This window comes from Symsagittifera roscoffensis, chromosome 2 (assembly GCF_963678635.1).
Source record: "Symsagittifera roscoffensis chromosome 2, txSymRosc1.1, whole genome shotgun sequence".
NCBI classification, from domain to species: Eukaryota; Metazoa; Xenacoelomorpha; order Acoela; family Convolutidae; genus Symsagittifera; species Symsagittifera roscoffensis.
The window spans coordinates 1344335-1371354 of record NC_087063.1 but is presented as its reverse complement, the minus strand read 5'-3'; the positions used below and the strand labels follow the sequence as shown (position 1 = coordinate 1371354).

Below are 27020 nucleotides of genomic sequence, written 5' to 3'. Positions count from 1 at the left end.
GAAGACCACAGCTACTCTCTTTCGAGAACTATCCGGAACTTGAAATCTTTGTCTTCTAAGTTTTGTGACAGTTGTTTTGTTGATAAAGTAAACTTTTGGGATGTGATCGTTTACGTGTTTTTTAGTGTTGATAAATGTAGTTCAGATTCTTATGTAGCTCGTGATGATTTTTTTATCTCAGGAAAAGTCTTAAAACGCTCTGATAGCAAAAGAAGTGCATTCATACTTATAAATGCACATACAAATGCCCTTAGGCAGGGGCGAATCTAGGATTTTCTCGAGAGGGGGGGCGTATTTTCAAAAATAATTCTATTAACTATAAAGACCTATTTTGATCAAATTTTCTGCGCTGCAGGCAAGTTTTTGAGAACAGGCCAAAAAAGGAGTTTTTAGGAACCTTTTAAAAAAATTTTGACCAAAAAATCGCGTTTTTTTCAGCGCGCGCTCCCCCCTCAAAATTAGTATATAATGGCGCTAAAGGCGCCTTTAGAAAAACTTTAGGGTCAATCAGCCACAAATTAGTAGCAAAGGGAGACCAAAATAGTACAAAAGGGGACCCTTTGGGTCGGCATGGGGTCGAATCCCTGAGGAGGGGGGGGGGGGGGGGGGGTGACCGCCCCTAAATCCGCTAAGGTAAGTTGCGCTCTCCAATTACGAAAGTCTAAGGGTCACGAAAAACATGATCGACTTCTAGTTTCGAAAGTTCAATTTTATTTTAAGATTTCCAACCGGAGTAAGATAAAAATCACAAAATTAGTTTAATCAAAAAAGTGTAACTCATAAATTGTTCTAGAATTTCAAAGAACTTTAAGGCCATCAATTTTTTTCTTTGAAATTCGAAAATTGAGATTTTGCAAAAGCAAGTCAATATTTTTTTCTGTTTACTTGCGTTCATCGACTCTTTTTCAACTGTGTTTGCTATATCTGAGAATTAAAATTGTGTTTCAGGTGAACACTGTGTTATCCTGTCTGGGAGCAGCAGAGTTGGCCGATCTGCTCGATTCTCTGGGGCCTGGTTTAGTCACAGCTGTCAGTCAACTAGCTGCTAACTTGCAGAAAAAACCACAGTGGTCAGTCTTCTTTTTTTATTTTGTGGTTTTAACCAATTTTATCATCGGGCTTTTTACAGACGTTGCACTTTTTAAAAATTACTGCTTGGTTAATATAATTTGTTTTCCTTTTTTTTCCACTTGTCTAGAGGCTGTGATGACAACGAGCCCTGCTTTTGCTGAGAATTATATGAACATATTTTTAGTAGCATTTAAATTTGATTTCAAAAGTACTAACGTTCAATTTTTTCAGCCCCCTGGTTGGCGAATGTCTATCAAAATTGTCATCGAAACTCGCCCCTGAAATAAAAACAAGCGTTGTTTCAAATTTCGAAACGTTCAACGAAAGGAATTTCAAGTTGATGACTGTATCCCAAATTTCATCAATGCTGGATACTCTTCGAAGCTCAGCCAAAACCAAAGATGCTGGAGTCTTGGAGTACATGGAGTCGAATAGTTTTCTTACACACTGGCTAGCAGATGCTGTTCAATCAACCGACCCTTTTGAAACCGAAATCACGATGAAGGCTTGTGATGTAGCTGTTGCTACCGATCTTCTAATAGTTAAATCGGCTGAAGTATCAATCGGTCTGCTGGAAACTTTCATGCAATATCCTGAAGAATGTAAGCCACATGTGATCAAATTACTGGCTTCGCTGATCCCAAAATTGACCTTGAAGTTTGCGAATCTTTTGCTTTCTTGCTCTTTACCCGAAGAAAGCGAGTTATTGCGAAGTTCTGTCATCGAAGTGATAAATATCGATTTGGAATTTTTAGACCAGTTAGATAATTTTGAAAATGCGTCAGAAGTGACGATGATTCGTAGTACTATTTGGGCGTGTATTACTGCACTGATGTTTGACGATTGCCCGGATATTAGAAAAATTGCATGTGAAAAGCTGTCTCTTCAAATACTTTGGGAAAAGAATCGGAATGCTAGTAACGGTAATGCTTCTTCAGATACATCAGTCCTAAAACTAGATTTTGAGTCAGAAAAAAAATTGGTAAAATAAAATACTGATGATGATTTTTTGAGTTTGAATTCATTTAGTTAAAGTAGATGTTATTTCCTTTTAATATATTTTTTTCATAAGACCCAGGATATGCAAAAAAAAAGAATAAATGTTAGGCATTTTTGGTCAAGAAATTGGTGAGTGCTTGAACATGATTTGATAAATTTTTGCCGTTTTTCGTCAAAAAAAAAATTGGTGATTATTTTAGTGTGACTTGTTTCAGAGTGCGTTTATTCCTCTGCGAAGCTCCTCGACTTGATCTCCACCTACTTGCGCAGTCGGTACAATGATGAAGACACCGTGGAAGTATTTGCCCAATTGGCACTCTCAGAACTGGTTAGTTTAATTCTGATTCTTCGCCTTATTTTTTTTTCAATTCCACTGAATATTTCGCTTTTTTCTGCTGTTTTTTTTCAACTGGTCCAGTGAAATGTGCTACAATTTAAGCTAAATGCCTAAAAAATTAGTTGTTAAATTAACCTCCAGTTTTCCAGTTTTACTATCCTGATAATTTTAGGGCTTCCATAACTTGATTCGCCTTGAATGGCATCGTTTTTTTTATTCCTTTCTTATTTAAACAAAAGTGAAATATCGGCCAAGATCACCATCTTTACTTACATTTGTTTATGAATTTTGCTTCTTAATATAAAATCTAATTTACATAATTAGCTAATTTTGGGTTTAAAAAGATCTTTTCTCCATTGTGATGATTTTGAGAATGCGATAATTCGTCTGCGTGCGCGTTTTGCATAGAAACTTTAAAATTAAACACGCATGTTTTCCAATCTGACATAGCCCAATAAATGTTTTTTTTTTTCAAAAGATGACCTCAGAAAGAAAAAAAATGAATTTATATTAAGTTGAGTTTTAAACAGAGGTGCCACTTTGTTTGTAGGAATACTCGGGGCTGATGGAAACATTCGCGAATGAAGAATTAGCAGTTGACGACCAAGAGGTGCTCTTCGAGAGAACGGAGCTGAACACCTACAAAGAGAGCTTTCGACTCATTGATGTCTGTGCTTCTGTGATAAGAGAATTGAACCACGAAAAAGTCTTTGATCAGCAAGGTCAAGCTATGGAAAAACTTCGGAGGAATTTAGAATGTCTGAAAATGGACTCTACAACATCATTCTATCTGTTGAATGGACATTTTTTGAGCAGTTTGCAAAATCTCAAAAGGGCTCTGAAGTTAAATAGTTAGTGCCAAATTGTTGGCAAATATTTTTTCGGTCAAGGAATTTGACCTTAATCTGCTCGACCTCGGATTTCGACGTCCGATTTCAGTATATCTATCCTTGATTTCTACACGTAAAAACCGTATCCATAACTAATTAACCTAGAACTGATCTTATTTTTGAGTTTTAAATTTGCTCAAGGTCAACGATATTGCCAGCAATTTGGCATGAACTAAAACATGTGGTTTGCTGTATTTGTTTTTATCCTTTTTGAAAGTTATTAGTGTAACTTGAGGTTTCGGTCATGATTATGTTTTTTATATATTAATAGCCACATTAGCAAATAATTTATTAAAGAAGAACTCCAAATTAAAGCAAAAGAGGATTCAACAATTTTTCAAGCGTTCAAATGAAAAGTTAAAATCAGATTAGATAGTCAAAAATTCAATCGGTGATTTTTTGATCCGGTTATTTTTATCAATGATACACCATGATACATATTTTACTCATTGGAACTTAAAGATGGCATGTTTTGTTTTCTCAAAAAAGTTGCAAAGTGTCAATATGCAGACATAAATATATCAGAAATAGCTTAACACTTTGCGTACACGAGCTTAGCATAGTGTGATAGTATGATCCAACTTATTTTTTTCCAACCTTGGTCGCAAATGAAAGTGCTACTTTTGGTGGCACTTTTGATTCAGTTGGCTGCTTTAGCAGTATAATTACATAAGCTTTGACATTGAAAGTTATTGTGGAGGCCTTTATTTTGATACATTCCAAATTATTACATACAAAAAATGTGCTATTTAAAGCTACTGTGCAACCTAGTCTTTTTTTTCCTGCTCTATTACAGCGGGTTCATTGCTGCCTGTTATCAACTATTAGACAAGCTATTAACCACCTAAGTTGGCCAGGTAGATATTTCAGAGGAAAAACAATGACTTTTAATCTGGAGGCCACAGGTTCGATCCTTGTCTTTTTTCCAAACTCCATTTTCCTGGCTAAATTTTTTTCTACTTTAAATATCTCTTTCTTATCAGACTTGATATGCATTTTCTTGCGTTATAACGCTGCGGTTTGCCGTTTTTTGTGTTCTTGAAACTTACAGTTTCTTGAAACTTACTGCCACGGCGGCAACAAAGTAGCTGCAAACGCGACCGCGCATTTCCGGGAAAAGTTTCAGAAATATCGGCGTACCTGTAGAGAAATTCGCACCGATCCCGAATCCAACTGCAAACCTTAAAGCTATGGCTAATGTTGTGTAGACATAATTGTTGGTTGGAACTAAGATTTTTAGCAAGCCGAATAAAATTTGGGAGAAACCTGCCATTAGCATGCCAGATAGCGCCAGAAGTTTCTTGTTTCTACTTGACAAGAGAAATTGAAATGTGAAAAAGGCGGATGAGGCCTCGCCTACGGGAGACGCACCGAAAATGATTCCATTCACAGTCACTGACACACCTCGCTCCTCGTGGTAATTGGGAAGAAATGGACCCAGAAATTGTTTTCTCCGCCATTGAACAGAACAAGATCATTTAATACTTAACGACTTATAATTACTCGCAAATAAAGTTTCCAGTAGTTTTTGTTTTGACAAACGGAGCGTAGTGTCATGTTACAGAAACCACTTTTTTCAACCTTAGTCGCAAATACTGGTGCTTACTATTTGAGGGCACCTTTGTGTTTTTGTATCTGGTTAACTTTGATCATAGCGTTTTAATATTTATGTAGTTTGTTGGTTGCTAGTTCCTGTTCAACAAAGAACAGCAACTATGAAAGTACATGGAATTCGGGTTTTTGTTATAAATTTTGAGACAATAATGTAAATTTTGCTTTTTTGCAAAAATTTCACAGTTTCTAGAGAATTACTTTAACGACTTACAAAAAATGGCACCAATTTACTTTAGAAGGCCAAATATCCCAATGACGTCATGAGGAGATCAACACTGTGAAATGTATATGCCAAAACCCTTTTCAACGAAGTATCCATAATGACCACACAACTTCTGGGTTTTGAGTTTTGAGCAGAAACTAGCTGTTGAATGTTTTCAGCAAAAATCAGGAATCTACTGATCATTCTTCACCCTCCATTTTCTTGAAAGAGGGGAGAGATTGTGAAGAAGATCCCTAGTTTTTGCTGGCAACATTTAACAGTTAGTTTTGGCTCAATACTTAGTTTCGCATAAATGACAAACTTTAAATGAAACTATAAACATAAGTTACTGTTAAAATGATATTTTGTTCATTGATCCTGATTGGTTTAACTGATATCACTTCAAAAAATAATCGCGAAAAATTTCAATGTTTGATTGGCTCCCTTCAATTTTCCCTGCCTGTTTGAGTTTTTGCTTTAAAAACTTGAGTGTTGTCATAAAATAAAAAAAAATGCATGGTAAACAAACTAAAGTTTCTGGGCACGTTTGTTTTTATATCTAAAACAAAGAGTTCTAGTCCTAAACCTAACGCATGCATAAGTATTTGGAAAATGAACAATTTTCAACGTGAGTGGAATTCGGAAAAAAGCCATTTGGCAAAAATCATTTTCCTAACAGCGGCTTGAATAATGCTGTTTTTTCATATTCTTCATTTCTCTGACTTTTTCTTTTGCGGCAGAAAGACTTCATCTTCCAAAAGTATGTTCCGCTGACTGCTCCTCCAGCTAAAGTCATGCAGCACATGACAAGAATCGAGTTGTAAAATCCAACGGCGTCTTTCAAAAAGCCTCCGCAAACTGCACTTCCCCAAAAGAGACCAGAGTTAGTGCAAACTAAGAAGATGGCCGACGCTTCACTTGCCACATCTTCATCGTCATTTTGAACACTTGCCTGATAAACTTCAATTAAAGTCGGGATTAAGGTTGAAAAAACTGCACAGCATGAACAACTGGTGATGAATAGCAAGATTTCAAGTAAAGTCAAACTGAATACTGAATTGTCTAAGAATTGGAAAAGATAACCAACCAAGAAAACCAACAAACAGATAAATTAAGGTGCCAAAACCCTTGTCAACGAAGTATCCATATAAAGGAGAAATTATAGCACGCGCAAGTGGTAAAGGAACCATAAACAGACCAGCTCCCGAGACGGCAATGCCGTAATTTTCTAGCAAGAAAGGCGAAAGAGTCAGTATAAAGAAACCCATTGCCGCTATAGGTAGAATAGAAGAAATGATGACCACACAAACTCCGGGTTTTGAGATGAAACTGGCTGTCTCTATTTTTGAAGGCTTCGGGAATTTTTGTTTGGGAATAATGAATACTCCGATAACTGCTAAAATGACAGAATAGAAACCCACCACCCAAAATGGTATCGGGAAGCCACCCCAAGAATAGAGAACACTACCCAATGTCGGACCCACGACACCGCCTACTGCCACGGCGGCAACAAAGTAGCTGCAAACGCGACCGCGCATTTCCGGGAAAAGTTTCAGGAATATCGGCGTACCTGTAGAGAAATTCGCACCGATCCCGAATCCAACTGCAAACCTTAAAGCTATGGCTAATGTTGTGTAGACATAATTGTTGGTTGGAACTAAGATTTTTAGCAAGCCGAATAAAATTTGGGAGAAACCTGCCATTAGCATGCCAGATAGCGCCAGAAGTTTCTTGTTTCTACTTGACAAGAGAAATTGAAATGTGAAAAAGGCGGATGAGGCCTCGCCTACGGGAGACGCACCGAAAATGATTCCATTCACAGTCACTGACACACCTCGCTCCTCGTGGTAATTGGGAAGAAATGGACCCAGAAATTGTTTTCTCCGCCATTGAACAGAACAAGATCATTTAATACTTAACGACTTATAATTACTCGCAAATAAAGTTTCCAGTAGTTTTTGTTTTGACAAACGGAGCGTAGTGTCATGTTACAGAAACCACTTTTTTCAACCTTAGTCGCAAATACTGGTGCTTACTATTTGAGGGCACCTTTGTGTTTTTGTATCTGGTTAACTTTGATCATAGCGTTTTAATATTTATGTAGTTTGTTGGTTCCTAGTTCCTGTTCAACAAAGAACAGCAACTATGAAAGTACATGGAATTCGGGTTTTTGTTATAAATTTTGAGACAATAATGTAAATTTTGCTTTTTTGCAAAAATTTCACAGTTTCTAGAGAATTACTTTAACGACTTACAAAAAATGGCACCAATTTACTTTAGAAGGCCAAATATCCCAATGACGTCATGAGGAGATCAACACTGTAAAATGTATATGCCAAAACCCTTTTCAACGAAGTATCCATAATGACCACACAACTTCTGGGTTTTGAGTTTTGAGCAGAAACTAGCTGTTGAATGTTTTCAGCAAAAATCAGGAATCTACTGATCATTCTTCACCCTCCATTTTCTTGAAAGAGGGGAGAGATTGTGAAGAAGATCCCTAGTTTTTGCTGGCAACATTTAACAGTTAGTTTTGGCTCAATACTTAGTTTCGCATAAATGACAAACTTTAAATGAAACTATAAACATAAGTTACTGTTAAAATGATATTTTGTTCATTGATCCTGATTGGTTTAACTGATATCACTTCAAAAAATAATCGCGAAAAATTTCAATGTTTGATTGGCTCCCTTCAATTTTCCCTGCCTGTTTGAGTTTTTGCTTTAAAAACTTGAGTGTTGTCATAAAATAAAAAAAAATGCATGGTAAACAAACTAAAGTTTCTGGGCACGTTTGTTTTTATATCTAAAACAAAGAGTTCTAGTCCTAAACCTAACGCATGCATAAGTATTTGGAAAATGAACAATTTTCAACGTGAGTGGAATTCGGAAAAAAGCCATTTGGCAAAAATCATTTTCCTAACAGCGGCTTGAATAATGCTGTTTTTTCATATTCTTCATTTCTCTGACTTTTTCTTTTGCGGCAGAAAGACTTCATCTTCCAAAAGTATGTTCCGCTGACTGCTCCTCCAGCTAAAGTCATGCAGCACATGACAAGAATCGAGTTGTAAAATCCAACGGCGTCTTTCAAAAAGCCTCCGCAAACTGCACTTCCCCAAAAGAGACCAGAGTTAGTGCAAACTAAGAAGATGGCCGACGCTTCACTTGCCACATCTTCATCATCATTTTGAACACTTGCCTGATAAACTTCAATTAAAGTCGGGATTAAGGTTGAAAAAACTGCACAGCATGAACAACTGGTGATGAATAGCAAGATTTCAAGTAAAGTCAAACTGAATACTGAATTGTCTAAGAATTGGAAAAGATAGAGACCCAAATAGCCCAATGAAGTCATGAGAAAACCAACAAACAGATAAATTAAGGTGCCAAAACCCTTGTCAACGAAGTATCCATATAAAGGAGAAATTATAGCACGCGCAAGTGGTAAAGGAACCATAAACAGACCAGCTCCCGAGACGGCAATGCCGTAATTTTCTAGCAAGAAAGGCGAAAGAGTCAGTATAAAGAAACCCATTGCCGCTATAGGTAGAATAGAAGAAATGATGACCACACAAACTCCGGGTTTTGAGATGAAACTGGCTGTCTCTATTTTTGAAGGCTTCGGGAATTTTTGTTTGGGAATAATGAATACTCCGATAACTGCTAAAATGACAGAATAGAAACCCACCACCCAAAATGGTATCGGGAAGCCACCCCAAGAATAGAGAACACTACCCAATGTCGGACCCACGACACCGCCTACTGCCACGGCGGCAACAAAGTAGCTGCAAACGCGACCGCGCATTTCCGGGAAAAGTTTCAGGAATATCGGCGTACCTGTAGAGAAATTCGCACCGATCCCGAATCCAACTGCAAACCTTAAAGCTATGGCTAATGTTGTGTAGACATAATTGTTGGTTGGAACTAAGATTTTTAGCAAGCCGAATAAAATTTGGGAGAAACCTGCCATTAGCATGCCAGATAGCGCCAGAAGTTTCTTGTTTCTACTTGACAAGAGAAATTGAAATGTGAAAAAGGCGGATGAGGCCTCGCCTACGGGAGACGCACCGAAAATGATTCCATTCACAGTCACTGACACACCTCGCTCCTCGTGGTAATTGGGAAGAAATGGACCCAGAAATTGTTTTCTCCGCCATTGAACAGAACAAGATCATTTAATACTTAACGACTTATAATTACTCGCAAATAAAGTTTCCAGTAGTTTTTGTTTTGACAAACGGAGCGTAGTGTCATGTTACAGAAACCACTTTTTTCAACCTTAGTCGCAAATACTGGTGCTTACTATTTGAGGGCACCTTTGTGTTTTTGTATCTGGTTAACTTTGATCATAGCGTTTTAATATTTATGTAGTTTGTTGGTTCCTAGTTCCTGTTCAACAAAGAACAGCAACTATGAAAGTACATGGAATTCGGGTTTTTGTTATAAATTTTGAGACAATAATGTAAATTTTGCTTTTTTGCAAAAATTTCACAGTTTCTAGAGAATTACTTTAACGACTTACAAAAAATGGCACCAATTTACTTTAGAAGGCCAAATATCCCAATGACGTCATGAGGAGATCAACACTGTAAAATGTATATGCCAAAACCCTTTTCAACGAAGTATCCATAATGACCACACAACTTCTGGGTTTTGAGTTTTGAGCAGAAACTAGCTGTTGAATGTTTTCAGCAAAAATCAGGAATCTACTGATCATTCTTCACCCTCCATTTTCTTGAAAGAGGGGAGAGATTGTGAAGAAGATCCCTAGTTTTTGCTGGCAACATTTAACAGTTAGTTTTGGCTCAATACTTAGTTTCGCATAAATGACAAACTTTAAATGAAACTATAAACATAAGTTACTGTTAAAATGATATTTTGTTCATTGATCCTGATTGGTTTAACTGATATCACTTCAAAAAATAATCGCGAAAAATTTCAATGTTTGATTGGCTCCCTTCAATTTTCCCTGCCTGTTTGAGTTTTTGCTTTAAAAACTTGAGTGTTGTCATAAAATAAAAAAAAATGCATGGTAAACAAACTAAAGTTTCTGGGCACGTTTGTTTTTATATCTAAAACAAAGAGTTCTAGTCCTAAACCTAACGCATGCATAAGTATTTGGAAAATGAACAATTTTCAACGTGAGTGGAATTCGGAAAAAAGCCATTTGGCAAAAATCATTTTCCTAACAGCGGCTTGAATAATGCTGTTTTTTCATATTCTTCATTTCTCTGACTTTTTCTTTTGCGGCAGAAAGACTTCATCTTCCAAAAGTATGTTCCGCTGACTGCTCCTCCAGCTAAAGTCATGCAGCACATGACAAGAATCGAGTTGTAAAATCCAACGGCGTCTTTCAAAAAGCCTCCGCAAACTGCACTTCCCCAAAAGAGACCAGAGTTAGTGCAAACTAAGAAGATGGCCGACGCTTCACTTGCCACATCTTCATCATCATTTTGAACACTTGCCTGATAAACTTCAATTAAAGTCGGGATTAAGGTTGAAAAAACTGCACAGCATGAACAACTGGTGATGAATAGCAAGATTTCAAGTAAAGTCAAACTGAATACTGAATTGTCTAAGAATTGGAAAAGATAGAGACCCAAATAGCCCAATGAAGTCATGAGAAAACCAACAAACAGATAAATTAAGGTGCCAAAACCCTTGTCAACGAAGTATCCATATAAAGGAGAAATTATAGCACGCGCAAGTGGTAAAGGAACCATAAACAGACCAGCTCCCGAGACGGCAATGCCGTAATTTTCTAGCAAGAAAGGCGAAAGAGTCAGTATAAAGAAACCCATTGCCGCTATAGGTAGAATAGAAGAAATGATGACCACACAAACTCCGGGTTTTGAGATGAAACTGGCTGTCTCTATTTTTGAAGGCTTCGGGAATTTTTGTTTGGGAATAATGAATACTCCGATAACTGCTAAAATGACAGAATAGAAACCCACCACCCAAAATGGTATCGGGAAGCCAAGCCACCCCAAGAATAGAGAACACTACCCAATGTCGGACCCACCACACCGCCTACTGCCACGGCGGCAACAAAGTAGCTGCAAACGCGACCGCGCATTTCCGGGAAAAGTTTCAGGAATATCGGCGTACCTGTAGAGAAATTCGCACCGATCCCGAATCCAACTGCAAACCTTAAAGCTATGGCTAATGTTGTGTAGACATAATTGTTGGTTGGAACTAAGATTTTTAGCAAGCCGAATAAAATTTGGGAGAAACCTGCCATTAGCATGCCAGATAGCGCCAGAAGTTTCTTGTTTCTACTTGACAAGAGAAATTGAAATGTGAAAAAGGCGGATGAGGCCTCGCCTACGGGAGACGCACCGAAAATGATTCCATTCACAGTCACTGACACACCTCGCTCCTCGTGGTAATTGGGAAGAAATGGACCCAGGAAATAATCGTTCGCTCCGATTACGGTGTTCATGCCCAAACCCACAGTCAAAATAACCCATTTCTTGCAATACGAAATATGTTCTTCAGCCATGCTGAATTCTCTAACAGAACTATTCGCTCAAACGAAAAGGTCAAAGAAAATCTGAACTTTGTAGAACATGTTTTCAGTTCGTAAACAAACACAACAAATTCGTAATTTTAGCTCATAATTTTAAAGGTTAAACACTTGTCATATCGGAATAACGGCATAATATTGAAAATGAGAGAGAGAGAGAGCTCATTCCTGATGTCAAAAGATCAATGACGAGATCAATCAACAAGATCACTGAACAAGATCAAGGTTTATTTTCGAGCGATTAAATTAATTGAGTTCTGAAAAAATAACAATTGAAAACAAGGATAGCCGGTTACTGTGCAATTAGCACAGAATGTTCAACCACAATCTTAAAAAATACAAAAATGTTTTTTTTTTCAAATTGGTGTCGAGAGTCATAGTAAAATAGGTCAATTGGACAACAGTTTTTGAAGTGAAATAACAAGAAAAAAGAAAAAAAAAGTTAAAAATAATTTCGAAAATTAAAAAAACTTCCAACGTTTTTGATATCCAAAATTGCGCTAGAAAACTCCAAAAGCTACCTTTATTTGATTAAAACTTAAGCTTTCACGGCTTAAACTAAGCTTAAATAAGCTATTGTAAGCCTACACGGCTCATTAAATGGAAATAAAACCTAACTATTTAACTCGAAATTAGACCAAAAATCCGTGAAAATTTTTTTGAAAACTTATTTGAAATTTTTTAATGTTCATATCACGACTGAAAGGGCTTTAATATGATGTGTCACTCAACTATTGTGTCCGATGATTATTTGTCGGAACAAAAAGTAACTTTCAATTAAGCTTTTAGGCTGAGAAAACATTTTAGGTTTGATTTTTTTAAACAGAAAATTAGTTTTTGGATTTATCACTTTCTTGACAAAAAAATGTAATAAAATTTTTATGTATTTTGTATTTTCTCTAATCTAAACAAATAATTTTTTTTATACAAAACTAGCCAAATTTTATGCTTTTCAGTGGCTTTTTGTTAAGTTGAGAGAAGTTTTCTTGCGCATAGCCTTCAGAGTTTTGTCCTTCTTGCCTCCCAAAGCCACAATGGATGAAACTTTTCTGTAAGTATTTTAGCGCCAACGAATAACACGACTGCCAAAGAATAACAAGACTCATTTTTGGCTAAACATTGACCAACTACGAAATCTAGGCAGATAAAATTGAATTTTAAATGTTAAAATTTGAGTCGTGTATTGAATTATTAAGACCAATTAGCTTGCCTCAACTCAATTTGGAACGCTTATAAATTCGGAAAATTTATACACGCATAAATAATTTGCGTATTAAATATAACAAACTATTATCCGAGCAGCATTGCCATCCGCATTTTAATCTAGTGAAGCGTACTCGCTTGGCAATCGAAAAATTTCTGGATCGATACCGATACTCTGTCAACTTTTGTAAAATCGGTCTGAATAAAAACCAACCCAGGCTCAATTACGCAATTTCTACAAAAATCCTATCAATAATCCAAGATAATCCTTGATTGAGCAATATAATCTTCAAGTTTAAACTAGAGATGTTATTCCCCCTCAACTAAAAATAAATGTTTTCGAACATTTAAAAAAAAAAATTACTTAATCTTTTTGCAATTTTATGCTTTCCCGAAAACGTACCAAACATTATCGGGGAATCTTGTTGTGGTTATTAGCCGATGTACATGAGAGTTTTTCCGTGCCATTTGCGCCAAATTTCGTCTCACTTTGGGACCTATCCAAAGAAAAGGAGTCTGTTGAACCATAATACTGGGGAATAATTACACTCATATGATGCAGATTGAATACGTAACTTGTTGATCAAACTAATGAAATATTGTTTTTCTTAAGAATAGGATGTCAATCATACAAGCTCAAGTCACATCGAATAATGGCGTTATTTTAAAAATGAGAGATAGCTATTGTCTCATGTCAACAAGAAAAGAAATTCCAAGATGAAGTAAAAGTAAGCTGAAGAGACTCGGTTCCTTGAAGGCCTTTGAAGTGAGGTGTTTAACCAACATTTTAAATCAAAAACTTTCAAACAACAATTTTTTCCAAATAATCTAAGATAACATTGGATTAGCAATATAATTTTCAAAAAAGACTAAGACTGAATTTTTTCCAATTACTTTTACAAGGTAACTTTATCGTCTTGTAATTGTATGCTCTCCCGAAGCATAGGAAACATTATCGGGTAAATTTTTGTTTCGATTATCAGCAACATACGGGAGGATTTTGGTTTTTGTTGGTATCTGCGGCAAGTTTCGGCGCGTCTCGAGTCCATCACAGGAAGTTGGCTCAGTTACCGGGGAATAATCGAAGCATATGATGCTGATCAAATTAGTAACTTGTTGATCAAACTGGTGAAATAATGTTTCTTGGTAGAATGAGACGCAGTCTGGTAAGTTTGGTCCTACAATTGAGAAGGAGTTGCGGAGACTGGGGTAGTTCAAGGACATTATGGCAGAGTAGAGCCTCCCTCAACTTCATCATAGATGACTGAGAAGGCCGAGAGGGAGACCAAACGGTTGTACATGGACCAACGCAGCTGAGGAGAACATACCTTGAAATGGTTTGTTACTGTGCCAACTTTTGGCGATAGTGAATAAATACATATGTGATTCAGGTGTATTGTTTTTGCTCAGACCAATTTCGACTTCGTTGGTTGACTTTTTGTATGGTTGACCAGTTTGTGTCAAGGCATATAATCACGAGTTATCTCAATGATGAAAAGACTCATACGTCAATCGATGAACCACTGTTCAAAAGATTGAAGACAGTTGAGAAAGACTTGTATGAGGTGGAGTTGTGATAATCAACCATTGAACGCAGAGAGAACCCATCAATGTTGGGTTTTTCTTACTGCAGTATGCAAAACTGAGAATGTTTGAGCTATTCTATATTTTCTTTGACGTATAAGTTCTGTGATGTAAAAGAATTTGAAGAGTTGGAGACGAAGGCAGACTCGCCTTACTCAGCTGTTACTGATGAAATTTTTTAAGACTGTTTCCAGCCAGATAACAAAGCCACTTGGGAAAAATGGGAAAAATTAATACAGAGGTTTTTTCACGTCAGATGCAAATTCTAAATTCTTCCCTCGAATGTGTTGCAGTGCCCGCAAAATGCATAATAAACGGGACTTTTCAGAGAGAAATTTATATGTACAGAAATTCTATGTTTGTGTAGCAAAATTTATTGCTGCTATGACAACAAGTCAGAAAAATTCAAATTCATAAATAGAGCTTCGAAAAAACGAAATCTAGAAGATTCTGGAGACGGATTCATGTCGAAGTTAGGCAGAGAACTAAATGAAACAGAAGACAAACAGAGGCTTCAGAACTGTAAGTCATATGGTTGCTACATGAGCAGACAAAGAAAGGACATAGTTGTTTTTATCCAAAACCATTGAACTTATAGGATCTGATGCAATTTAATAAAGTTATAAGAAGTGATGCCATGGATTAAAATTATGTACGATGCAGTAATTTGTGATTTTTATACTTTCATTGTAATTTGTTTTTTTTTTCTCAAAATATGTTTTTTTGAAGTTTCATTAGCTTGCAGCTACATATAGCAGGAGTTGTTAGAACATCATATAAAATTAGCCCCAACTCAAACCAGATCAAACCTGGTCGTATTTTGCAATTTTGGACAAAAATTGAAAAAAAAAATCTAATTGGTTGCGCAAAAATTCTTACCATTGACTTAACATGATTCAGAAACTGAGTACAACAGCTTCATTCCAAAATCTACACGTAATTCACCTTTGATATTTACCAATCAGATAACGCGAGCCGAGATTTTTGCAAAAAAACCAGATATTTCTACACAAAAACCAAAGAAACACCATTTTTATTACCGTTTTCTTACCATTACACAAATCATGAAACCTTGCCAAATTTATTTCGTATATTAATTTATTGCAGACTCTACACCCAATATTAATGCTTAGCATGGCAGGCCGGAATTCTATAACGTATATTTACACAGAAGGTCTGCCATGCCCCCCCCCCCCCCCCCCACTTCTGCCCCAACATCTACACTTAGGGCCAGACTTTAAGTGATTTTTTATGTAGTCTTCGTCTATCCTCATTCATTTTGTTTCTTCCTAAATGTTTGTTGATCTTGTATACAACTTGGAGAACTTTCTTTTTTCTTCCTTTCTCTTTCTTTCTGTCTTTCTTTTTAAAATCTGAGACTGATTTTTAGATTTTTCTAAAAACGTTTATTTTGAAAAGGATTTTCTTAGCGTCTAAAACGTATCTATAAGCACGATATATTATCCAAATTTGGCCAAAACAGCCATTTTCAAGCCCTCATAGAATTTCAAATCTGCGCTCAGGATATCGATAATTTTCAGATGGTTTAGTAAACTTTCATCGTTAAATTTATCTAATAAAAACGACACATTTTGTCTCACTTTCTACAAAACTTGAAAAACAATTGTAAGTTCTATGACTAAATGTAAAAAATATTTGGCTCTTTTCCAATTGCGCAAAAAGCAACAGAACTTATTTATTTTGTAATATTCAGAAGATCTGGAAAAAAGCCAAAAATTTTCATACTTTTATTTTGTGATCTCTAGGCTTGTTGGGTAATAAGCTCGGCGCAATAAACCAACTCTTGCTAAGAATATCACATGCCATGCTAATGTGAGTAACGCAATAACAGCGTAAATTAGACAGGTGAAATAGTATCCCAAATGCTCGTTAAAGAATCCGCCGAAGATAACAGAGCCCAGTATCCTCCCAGAAGACATGACCACACTAAAACTACTCGATGCAAATGTTCGCACTTGTTCCAAACTTCCAGACCCCCGCCTTACAGCTTCATTTTGCATGATGAGGTAAAAAGGGTTAATGACACCATCGATGGAGATTCCGTTCACTACTAGCAGAATCACCGCCCAAGCTTTTGTTTCCAATTGAGGCACTAAGTATGGTAAGAACATTACGAATGCTGTGACTGGTGTCAGTATTTGGGAACAAATCAGGACAAAAACTCCGTAGCCCTGGTTCACTAATACACCAACTGTTGCACCTGCAAATAAATACTTTGAACAGTGACCTATTTTGGGGGGAAAAATCGCGCTTACTTAACAGTTAAAATATATTTTTTTAAAGAAACGAGTAGTTTTCCTCATTTTTGAATCGTTTCAAAAAATTATTGGATGCATACGTTCAATTAGTTAGCGGATGCGACGCGAATTCAGATTACGCTCAAGATACAAAGGGCACAATGTTTTTGCAATCTGATAATTTTCAAGCACAATCTTTTGCGAGAAAAATAGTTGAATAATTTCACATTTGAAGTACCGATTGTGGTTTAAATTCAGACGGCAACACTGTGGACTTAGTTTTTAGAGTTTATTATTAGAGAGTAAGATTGTCTGAGTGAATTAGTTAATGCAAGTAAACACATACACTCATATACGCTTAAAAACTGAGAATGAAATAGTTTTCTACCTGTGATTGTAGCCGCAAGTGCATTAGACGCGAATACGTATCCCATGCTTCCCAAGTCGATTCCGATGGCCTCGTGGAAATGAAGAGAATACGCGGCATCTCGGAAACCAGACATAAGAAACACGACCAACGAGGGTATCACAACACTCATAGTTGAAAAGGTGACAAAAAACTTCAGATAATGTTCAGATTCGTTGGGATGATTCGTTGGGCTGTAGCTTTTAGCTGCAGGTGGGAAAATGAGTATAGCTATGCACGAGAAGAGAGCCTCTAATCCACCTGCAACTAAAAATGGCGCACTATACCCGCCGAAAGGCACGAGTGCGCTCCCGATTATGGGTCCCGAAAACATTCCGGTACAAAAACAAGTCTGAATTATGCCTGTTAATAGACCAGGGTTGGTTAAAAACGTATACAAGTTTTTTATTCGATTAAAAAGTTTCAAACGTCGTGTACCTTTGAAAACCTTTACTGGAAGATTTTCATCCGTCGATGTATGAAATATGTTCATCTGGGATTTCGTGGAAAATTTCATTAATCTACTTTCCATGGCTTTCCTTCATTACTAAACATCAGGTTACAAGTTAAGCTGCAAACGGTACGTCTAACAGCCAAGATAAACATTGTTATATCGGCTTACTTTTAAAAAGATTCGACCCACTGATGTTTTAGGACGCAGCTAAAAAGGTGTTGTTCTGGAATTTTTTAAAACTAGATTTTTGCGACGACTTTGTGATGAATGCCAAATTGTTCGGAAAGAAACATTAATTAGCAGGCCCGTTTCCATTGACCAATCGGCTCGCAAAATATTCCATATCTTTAATCGTTTAGAAAAACTTTAGGTTTTTCGAGTCAAGCTACTGATTCAAACAAAGAGTGTTTGAAATAATTCAAACACGTTCCAGCTTAAACAGGTTGGCAAAATTTTTCTAGGCAAGCCAGCTGAATGATACCTTTTGAAACTTTGAAAACTTTTCCTTTTTATTACGATGAATTTCATCGAAAGAATTCAAAACTTATCCACAGCAAAAAACTCGTGGCGAAAACAATTTTCGAAAAACTCGAGGCGAAAAAAAAACAAATTTTATAAGCCTGCCATTTAAGCAGTGAAGTTTCTGATTTTGTTTGGAAATATATTATAGCGCGAACTATATCGGAAAACGTGATAAAATTTGAAGCAGGCCCGTTTCCATTGACCAATCGGCTCGCAAAATATTCCATATCTTTAATCGTTTTGCAAAACTTTAGGTTTTTCGAGTCGAGCAACTCACTCAAACAAAGAGTGTTTGAAATAATTCAAACACGTTCCAGCTTAAACAAGTTCGCAAAATTTTTCTAGGCAAGCCAGTCGAATGATACCTTTTGAAAAATTGAAAACTTTTCCTTTTTCTTACGATGAATTTCATCGAAAGAATTCAAAACTTATCCAGAGCAAGAAACACGTGGCGAAAACAATTTTCGAAAAACTCGTGGCAAAAACAATTTTCGAAAAACTCCTGGCGAAAAGAAAACAAATTTTATAAGCCTGCCATTTAAGCAGTGAAGTTTCTGATTTTGTTTAAAAATATATTATAGCGCGAACTATATCGGAAAAAAGGAAAAAATTTGAGGCAAGCCCGTTTCCATTGACCAATCTGCTCGCAAAATATTCCATATCTTTAATCGTGCATTTAATCGTGCATTCTTTCGAGTGCATTCTTTCGAGTCAAGCTGCTCATTCAAACAAAGATTGTTTGAAATAATTCAAACACTTTCCAGCTTAAACTGGTTAGGCAAGCTAGTCAAGCGTTCGAAAACTTATTCATGGCAAGCTAGTCAAGCGTTGAACCTTTAGAATTATTTCAAAGTGAATTGAGTTTCATCATTTTGAAGCGTTTCGCAGCAGCAAGCGATTGAACTTTGAAAGTCAGAACCAGAAATTGATTGTCAAAAACTTTGAAGTTTTTCAAAGCAAGCCATCCAAGCACTAGGATATTTGAGTTAATTGAAAAATTAGCTCGAGTCTTTTAGCCTATTTATGATCATGATCAAAAAAAATTTCGAAAAATTTTAACTTGTTTCCATCCTTGGATCGAGTCGCAAATATATCAGTTATTTCACTGAACGGATTGAGCAAAACAAGAAGAAAAGAAAATTTAGTTGAGCCATAACATGGATCATTTAGAGGAACATTTTCTAAGTGAGCTACTGAGCAACTCAATTCGCTTTCATAGTTTGAATCTTTTCGGAAAGCTTACCTTGTTTTCAAGCTTATGACAAAAATTTGAAGAGATTCAGATTGTTTTCATGGCTTGATGGCTTTTGGGCAGGCTACTGAAACATTTTTGGTAAGGCTACTGACCATGACCCACAAAGGCCTACCGTAATTAATTTAGTATGTTTCTCGCTATTAGGAAAAGTAACAAAAAAATCTATATCTTTTAAACTTATAAGACCAAAAAAAGTTGGCGCGCTTGTCATGGAGAGTTTGCCCGCTAGAATAGGCCAAGCAAACTCTAGCCAGCATCATGCATTTTCGGTCCCACTTTTGAAGAAAATTTGAAGAAAAACTAAAAAATAACAAATTTTTCTTCTTTAACTTTTAAAAAATTGAGATTCCTTAGGCCGTTTTTGTCTTCTAAGCATCCCGCTTCTCGAAAAAAAATGAGATTTTGATTTGCACCCCTGAACTACATCCTCATTATCAATCAACCACAGCTACAAAATTTTTTAGTAATATTAAATTTCGAATTGTTTTTTGAAGTTTATAGAAGTTTCGAAAGATTCGTAAAACCGTCAAAATCTTTTATACTACGAAGTTCCAAAAAATTACTTTTTCGCCGTATATAGGCCACCTTAAATTACAGCCCCGTTAACAAGCAATCAGTGGTCCAAAATTGAGGTTAAAAAACAATTTGAGACGTAATCTTTGGAATGTTTCTCAAAATTACTAGACAAATTGCATCGTCATCTGGCTTTTATATAAAAAAATTTTTCCCAGACTTTGTATAGAAAAAGCTTCTAAAATATCAGTGCCTTTACCTTGCTTTGCTCTGCCCATTTTCGCCGCGCGGTGCCCAGCCTTGCTACCCCTTCTAGCTTTGCCCTAACCTGCCTTGCTTTGCGCTACCCTGCTCTACCTTGCCTTGTATTACGCTGCCTGTTTTTCCTTACGCTGCCCTGCGCCTCCTTACCTTGCGCTACCCCGCCCCTCCTTGCGTTGTGCTGCCCTGTCTTGTCTTGTCATGCACTGTCCTGCTTTGCCGTACGCTGCCTTACTTTGCTCTGCTTTGTCTTGTGCTGCCTTGCCTTGTGCTCCCTTGCTTTACGCTGCCCTGCCTTGCCTAATGCTGTCCTGCCTTACCTTGTGCTGCCCAACCTTGCACTGCCTTGCACTTCCCCTCCTGGTATTGCCCCTCCTTGTCTTAAAAAAAGCTTCTCTCACCTTCATGACTTGCGCCTAAACCTTTTCCCTTACGTTAGCCATTATCCCCTATAAAATCGCTCGCTCAAACATTGCGCTCATAAAGTTTTTGGTGTTGCGTTTAAATAACAGATTTCTGGATTCAAAATAAGAAGTGACAAGAAGTGACTATCTGTCGTTCAGATTCGTTGACCGAAAAGGATATTGCCAACAATTTGGCATTAACTATAAAATAACCTGATTTAAAAAATTCCAACCCTGGATTAGACCAGCTAGTTCCGGAAAGCACCTCAAAGATATGGGTATGAACATAGCATACGTCATTGCAACACCAAAACCGTTAAGAGCTCTGGCGAAGATGCAAAGTGTGAAATAAACTCCAGGTCCAGAAACGAAATTGAGGAGTCCAAAAGTGGAGATGGTAGCGGAACAAAGCAGAGTTCCAGATATTGAGACGAATTTGGTGTTTGTAGGAGTAGTTAAACTTCCGACCAGGAATGAGAAGAAGAGACAAGATACGTCCAGTGATCCGGCTACGATTCCGATTTGAGACTGGGTCAAACCTTAAAACACATGCTAACCTAAAAACCTTAAAAAACAGACTTTAAAACATGCGTTGGCTCATAAGAAAAACGCAAGTTAGCGACTTTCCTATAAATTTTCATGGCTTTAGATTCGTCGTGAATTCCCGTAAATTGATTTTCTGAGCTCTCTCTCCGGAGACGTTTTTTGAACTTATTTGAAGTAGGAAGCGCAAATACAGAAATGATGTGCTCAAAACTTTACAAAAAGTACTACGAACAGAAAGTTTTGAGGATCTTGGAAATGAATCGTAAGAGAAGATTCAAAATATAAAATATTTCAACCAAATCTACCAAAACTCTCCTGTAATTTTCGGATTTGACATTTTATATTCATTTAAAGTAATTGTTTTGATTGGTATTGTCATCTTACGTTCTTTTTGTATTTGTGAAACTTGACTCTTAAGAAAAAATTTTATTCGCTCTTTCCTTTTCATAGTATTTTCGTCTAAAATGCCAATCTGTAAAAAAAATTGTCTGATTTCGTTTTTGTAGCATCCGTCTAATTTGCTTATCGTCTAATTTCGTAGGCCCCAAATATAACATATAATACATATTTACATAACATTATTCATCAAGATTAATACTGGCACAGTACCACATTTCCCGCTCAACCCGACCAATTTAACAATAGATAAAAGTTTTTACAACACAAAAGCAAATCGGAGCTTCGTACCATTTGCAATACAATAAAAACATACAAAAGATAAAAGACATAAGATGTCTCAAAAAATGAAAAATAAAAGAGAACTGTATTTTTCGTTTGCCTCGATAAAACATAAGTAGACGGCCAGCTAAAGATGAAGGTAGCTTGACATTGTTGGAGCTGGTTATACTGATGCGGGGGGATGGAGGGCTGGTTATATTGAATCGGATTATACCCAATAACTTAGTTGTTTCTCACAAAATAGGTCAGAAGAGTGAAGATTTTTGAAAAAGTGGAATTATAATTGTCTTTGAAAAAAAATAGTTATCGCTTTTGCAATAAAAGTGCTAGTAGCCGGTTTGTTCGATTGAACCCTTCATCTTAGCTTTGATTAGGTGTTCTCGGATTTGTTTAGGAAACTTCAAAAAACTTCTATTAAAGGGCCTTTCAATCAAAAAGTTGACTGTTCCAAGAGTCATAGCTTTTTGCAGAGTTTCTTGGACCTAGCCGCTTGTGCAGAAATGGTTCAAACAACAAGTTATTTCGTTCGAGCGCTAAGACTCAGATTTGGGTTGGTACTGTTTGAGGAAAATCAAACAAAGTAAACAAAACTGTATAAAACCTAAAATTGATTTTTTCGAAAGTCGTAAACTATTTTATAAGCTAACTGTGCGTGTTTAGTTATGCAGGGGAGCTTGCCACAACCCATAATACCCATTGAACCTAAAATTTAAGATTTAGGAGGGTAGTTATCGAGAAAACTTGAAAAGTTTCCAAGAAACAGTTAATCAATCGAAAATTTGACTTTTCCGAGAATCATCGCCTTTTGTGTAAGGAATTTTGGTCACAACCACTTGTGCAGAAATGTACACAAACCGTTATTTCGCTGGAGCAAAATGAGTTTTTTGAAGGCCGTTAACTTTTGTGTGAAAAGTGTGCGTGGTTGATTATGCAGGGGAGCTTCCCACAACCCGTTCTTTCCATTGGACACAAATTCTCAGATTTAGGAGAGTAGTTATCGAGTATAGTCAGAAACTTTCCACTTTCCAAAAAATGGTCAAACAATTTTAAAAAAACTGAGTTTCGCGAGAATCATAGCGTTTTGTGTAAAAAACAAAGGCAGATCCGCTAATACATGGGAGTTTTCCAAATTGCGTTCTCTCCATTGAATCCAAAGATTCATACATGGGAGTTTAGTTCTCGAAAAATCAAAAAGATTCAAACAGTCAAAAATCAAAATCCGTTTTTTTAACCAATAATCATAGTTTTTGTCCAAAAAAACTTGAGCAAACCAGCTTATACAGAAAAAATTTACTGGTTTGAGTGTGTTTTTGAAAAAGTCAAATATTTTCAAAAATTCATGAAAAACCAAAAAATGATCGACAAAAAGCAGCAGTTAAAAAAAAATTAGCCAAAACGCATAAATCACAACCTTGACACCTGGTAATTCATGCTAAATTACAGATGATTGAAGAAAGCATACAATATTTTAAGCAGAACTGTCATAACAGGGAACCAATTTTTAGAAAACAAAAACATTTTTTAACAAAAAAATACAAACTAACAAAATCGAGACAAAACCATACACTGCAAAAACAGTACTCTATTATGCTTACACCTAGTTGTATAAAAAAATTTTCCTGTTAAATTAAATAATTGCTCACAAACTGTCAAAAAAACTACAGGACAATATTTTTTGAAGAAAAAAAATGTTTATGAGGTACATCTGAAATTTCAAAAAATTTTTTTGTATCTGTATGCTTTCTAATGCATTTTAAGTTCCGGAGATTTAACAGTTTTGCGCACAATTGTCATAATAGCTCACTATTAATACAAGCTTTCTTAAATAGCAAAAATTGACCATCAATTACAAAACAAAAACTTTTTTCTGATATTTGACTTTCTCATGGAGTTCAAAATTGAAAAAACAACAGTTTTCATTCATAACATGAAAAGATCTTAAGATAAACCAATTTTCCGAAAAAAAAAGTTTTTTTTTTCACGAATAACGGTTTGTTTCAAGAGATAATTTCACAATTTATTAGCAAATTTGTTACAAATCAGCTCTCAAAATAATTGTGGTTTATGAGCTCTATCAGGTAGGAAAAAAATTGTCGAAAATCACTGGTCGGAAAAAATTATTAATTGAGAGCTTCGTTAACAAATTTCCTTAACTATGACACAAATTTTGATGAAAAAGCTATCTAATAAACTCTAATTTTGGAGTACACAAAATGGAAAAAAAATTATTTTAGAGTATAGCGCAGTGAGCATTACAATTAGTGTAACCAGTTTTTTCTAGCCTGGTATTATGATTTGTTTTTTTTTTCTGGGCAACCACAAAAACTGTAAAAAACAACCGTCTATCCAAACGCAGCCCTACATCTGAAGCACTTGCAAACATGTCAAACTCAAAAACGCCCACTGAATCCAAAATAAAAACAATTCGTTTGCCGGAACGACAATTTCTGTTAACATTTTTTTTACAAAAGTTATCGAGGACCATCGAGAAAGAATAAATATTGATATAACATGGTTTTAAAAATCCAGGATTTCATCAGTTTAGGATAATTTTATTATAATGTGCTGCATATATCTCAATCAGCCCAATTTTTTAAAAAAATTTTGCTCGAGCAGGTAACGGTGGAATGTCAACTTTAAAAAGCCGTACTAACCTAGCAGCTTTTTTTCAGCAAAAGCTTTTCATTTCATTGGTTAGCTTAGGGTTTAAAATGCCGACAGTAAGGTCAGAAAGGGTATTTGATCAGATTGTGGCTTGATTGTATAGAAAAAATATATGCAATTTTTCCCTTGAAAACTTCCTGCAAATTTAAATCCTTTGGAAGTTGAAACGAAAACTGGCCCCTAATGAAAAAAAAACAGAGCAAAAAAATTTTACTTCACTGGTCTTTGATTCTCCCCATAAATTTCGAGGCAATAAATACTCATTATTCAATTTTTTTTATATTTGTAGGAAAGAATTCTTATCTTAGAATTTTTCTGATAAGTAAAATTTCCTAGAAAACATTTCTTCCTAGTTTAATTAAAACAATTTTTTTCCCGATGCAGGTACAGTTTTCAGCAGCATTTGCGAAGTCATAAAACTATTTGGAATTATTTAAAGAAAAGTTGTAAGAGTTGTGGGAGGAAAAAATCAAATCACTAATAATTAATTAGGAGCGTTTCATTTATTTTGATATACTTTCAATTATTTTGAAAAATCACCTTTCAAAATTTTGTGAGAAACAAGTTGTAAGATAGGAGACTTTTCCTACAAATCTTGTAGGGGGTTCTAAGATAGATGAATTTTTGTAGGATGGTCAAACCGGGCTTTCTGGCGTTTCAAGTCTGTTACCGTGTTTTTTGGCCTCTGGGGGAAAGAAGGGGCCGGGGAGTGACATGCAGACGCCCTCAAACGCAGCCAAAATAGCCACAACTGCAATAACTGCTATCCTTCTGGCAAGAGACAAATCTTGTTCATTGCTATCCCTCTTTTTCGCACCATTCAAAGGCTCAGTTTCATCCGAGCAGTCTGTTGCTGTCATGTCTTTCGATAAAGTAGCAGCTCCCTCCAAATCTGTGAATGGTTGTGGTTCTCCTCGCATCCGGAGTACTTCACAAATCGTCTGAATCCACGAGAAAAAAAAACGTGTTTGTGAGATGATTGAAATTTTTTATAGAAAACGTGTACGCTTTTAATACGCCTTGTTGCTTTATGGTAATTTGAAAACTTTATTATTTACAGATGAGAAGTCAAAATTCTTTCTTTTATTTTATGAGTTTCTTTGATTTTATGAGGACAACTTTTATCGTACAGTTTGCTGAGGCTGAACTAAATATCTGACGCTGGCGATTCTGAATTGTTTAAGTTCAGCATGCTTCGAAGACACTTATTTTAGTCAGTTTTAAGTAATGACCTAAGCATTGAAAAAAAAAAATTTCATAAAAAAAGACATGTTGGATATCTGCATTTTAATCTTACGTTAAGTTCTTTTTATCAATGCTTAGGTCATTACTTAAAACTGGCTAAAATATGTGTCTTCGCAGCTTGCTTAACTTAAACAATTCAGAATCGCCAGCGTCAGAGATTTAGTTCAGACTTAGCAAAATGTACGATGAAAGTTGGTGAAAGCTTTCGTTTGGGATTTCCTACCAAGATCTCATAAATTTACAAAATCCAAACCAATTGTCCGACTTTTCTGCCTGTGACAGACTGTTTTTCTTAGAATAAACAAAGGCTCTAAACTCAGATATTTTCGGTGGTGTTTTTGCTGACAACGTGCTGCCTGAGATATCAAGCTTAAGTCAAATTATTCGATAACTTTACATAACAAAACTTTATTGTCAGTGTCAGCAAAATTAAAACCAAGACTGCTTCTACATCAGTGCAAATCCCAGAATGTTCCGACTGCCTCTTAGGCGGTATATATAAGTTTTTGGTTAGAAAAAAAACATTAAAAACCATAAAATTATCATGATTGAAATGTTCGATGTTGAAGGCTAACTTTTTCCCCAATTTGCTTTTTGCAATTTTTTGCTGGTATACGATCTTGGGGGAAAACTTTGGAGTCCAGTCATAATTTGGGGCTTGCAATTACTGATTCTCGCTTTCAATTGCTTTCAATTGCTGATACCAAGACGGGGAATTTTTTTACACCAAAGATATATATTTTTTACATGTTTGTGGGTTTCATTTCATATTTGATTTTGGTTTCTGAACTGTGCAAACTTTGTTGTGGGTTCCGCACATTCGTCCGTTTTTGGACCAATTGTGAGCGATACAATGTGTTAACTATTTGTTTCATAGATTTGAAAACAGCAAAAAAGTTTAAAGAATTAAGGACAGTGTTACGGATTCCACAAAAATTATTTTTTTTCACACTGTTGCGGAATCCTCTTAAAATTCACAAACTACACAATTTTTTCTCCCAATGGTGACTGGACATATGAGAAGCTAATTTTAGCAATTTTTCTAGACCACTGATTGGTCACGCGTCGGGTCTCCCTCTGCGGCTCACAACCTCTGACGAAGAGTGCTAGAATAATTGACAAAAACGTCTAGAAAGAGCTTTTCTGAATCAAAATTTCAAGTATTTTGAAAGCTAATGTTTTTCTACATTTTCGTTATTTTTTTTCAGCCTGCCCAACATGCGTTGTGTGCATAGAATCTGTAATTTGCTTCATTTTTCTCACAGGCCTTCTCAATAGTGGCTCCACGACAACCAACTGACCCTTTTTTTGAACATGATGACTTTGTTATGTTCATGCAGTAACATACATGTATACCCAAGTTTGGAGAGAAATTTACTTTTAGAGACT

At 36.0% G+C, this 27020-nt stretch overlaps 3 protein-coding genes across 3 annotated transcripts in view; 2 read left to right on the top strand and 1 right to left on the bottom strand.

The window, feature by feature from the left end:
* The window catches only part of LOC134838926 (tRNA (32-2'-O)-methyltransferase regulator THADA-like), a 77076-nt gene extending 73542 nt beyond the window's left edge, over positions 1 to 3534 (top strand). The window contains exons 21-24 of the mRNA XM_063854254.1: positions 949 to 1070; positions 1303 to 1994; positions 2286 to 2398; positions 2958 to 3534. Of these exons, the coding sequence (XP_063710324.1) occupies positions 949 to 1070; positions 1303 to 1994; positions 2286 to 2398; positions 2958 to 3263 (1233 nt within the window). The 3' untranslated portion in view covers positions 3264 to 3534. The remainder of the gene's footprint in view (positions 1 to 948; positions 1071 to 1302; positions 1995 to 2285; positions 2399 to 2957) is intronic.
* LOC134839262 (uncharacterized) overlaps positions 1 to 27020 on the top strand; it is a 354799-nt gene that overhangs the window by 156823 nt on the left and 170956 nt on the right. The gene's annotated exons all lie outside the window — the stretch shown is intronic.
* Positions 16163 to 25470, bottom strand: LOC134839920 (MFS-type transporter SLC18B1-like). The gene is made up of 4 exons (XM_063855548.1): positions 25057 to 25470; positions 20732 to 21037; positions 17072 to 17452; positions 16163 to 16646 (listed from the first exon to the last, which is right to left on the bottom strand). Exons 1-4 carry the CDS (start codon positions 25304 to 25306, stop codon positions 16174 to 16176), a joined length of 1410 nt encoding a protein of 469 aa, XP_063711618.1. The 5' UTR covers positions 25307 to 25470; the 3' UTR covers positions 16163 to 16173.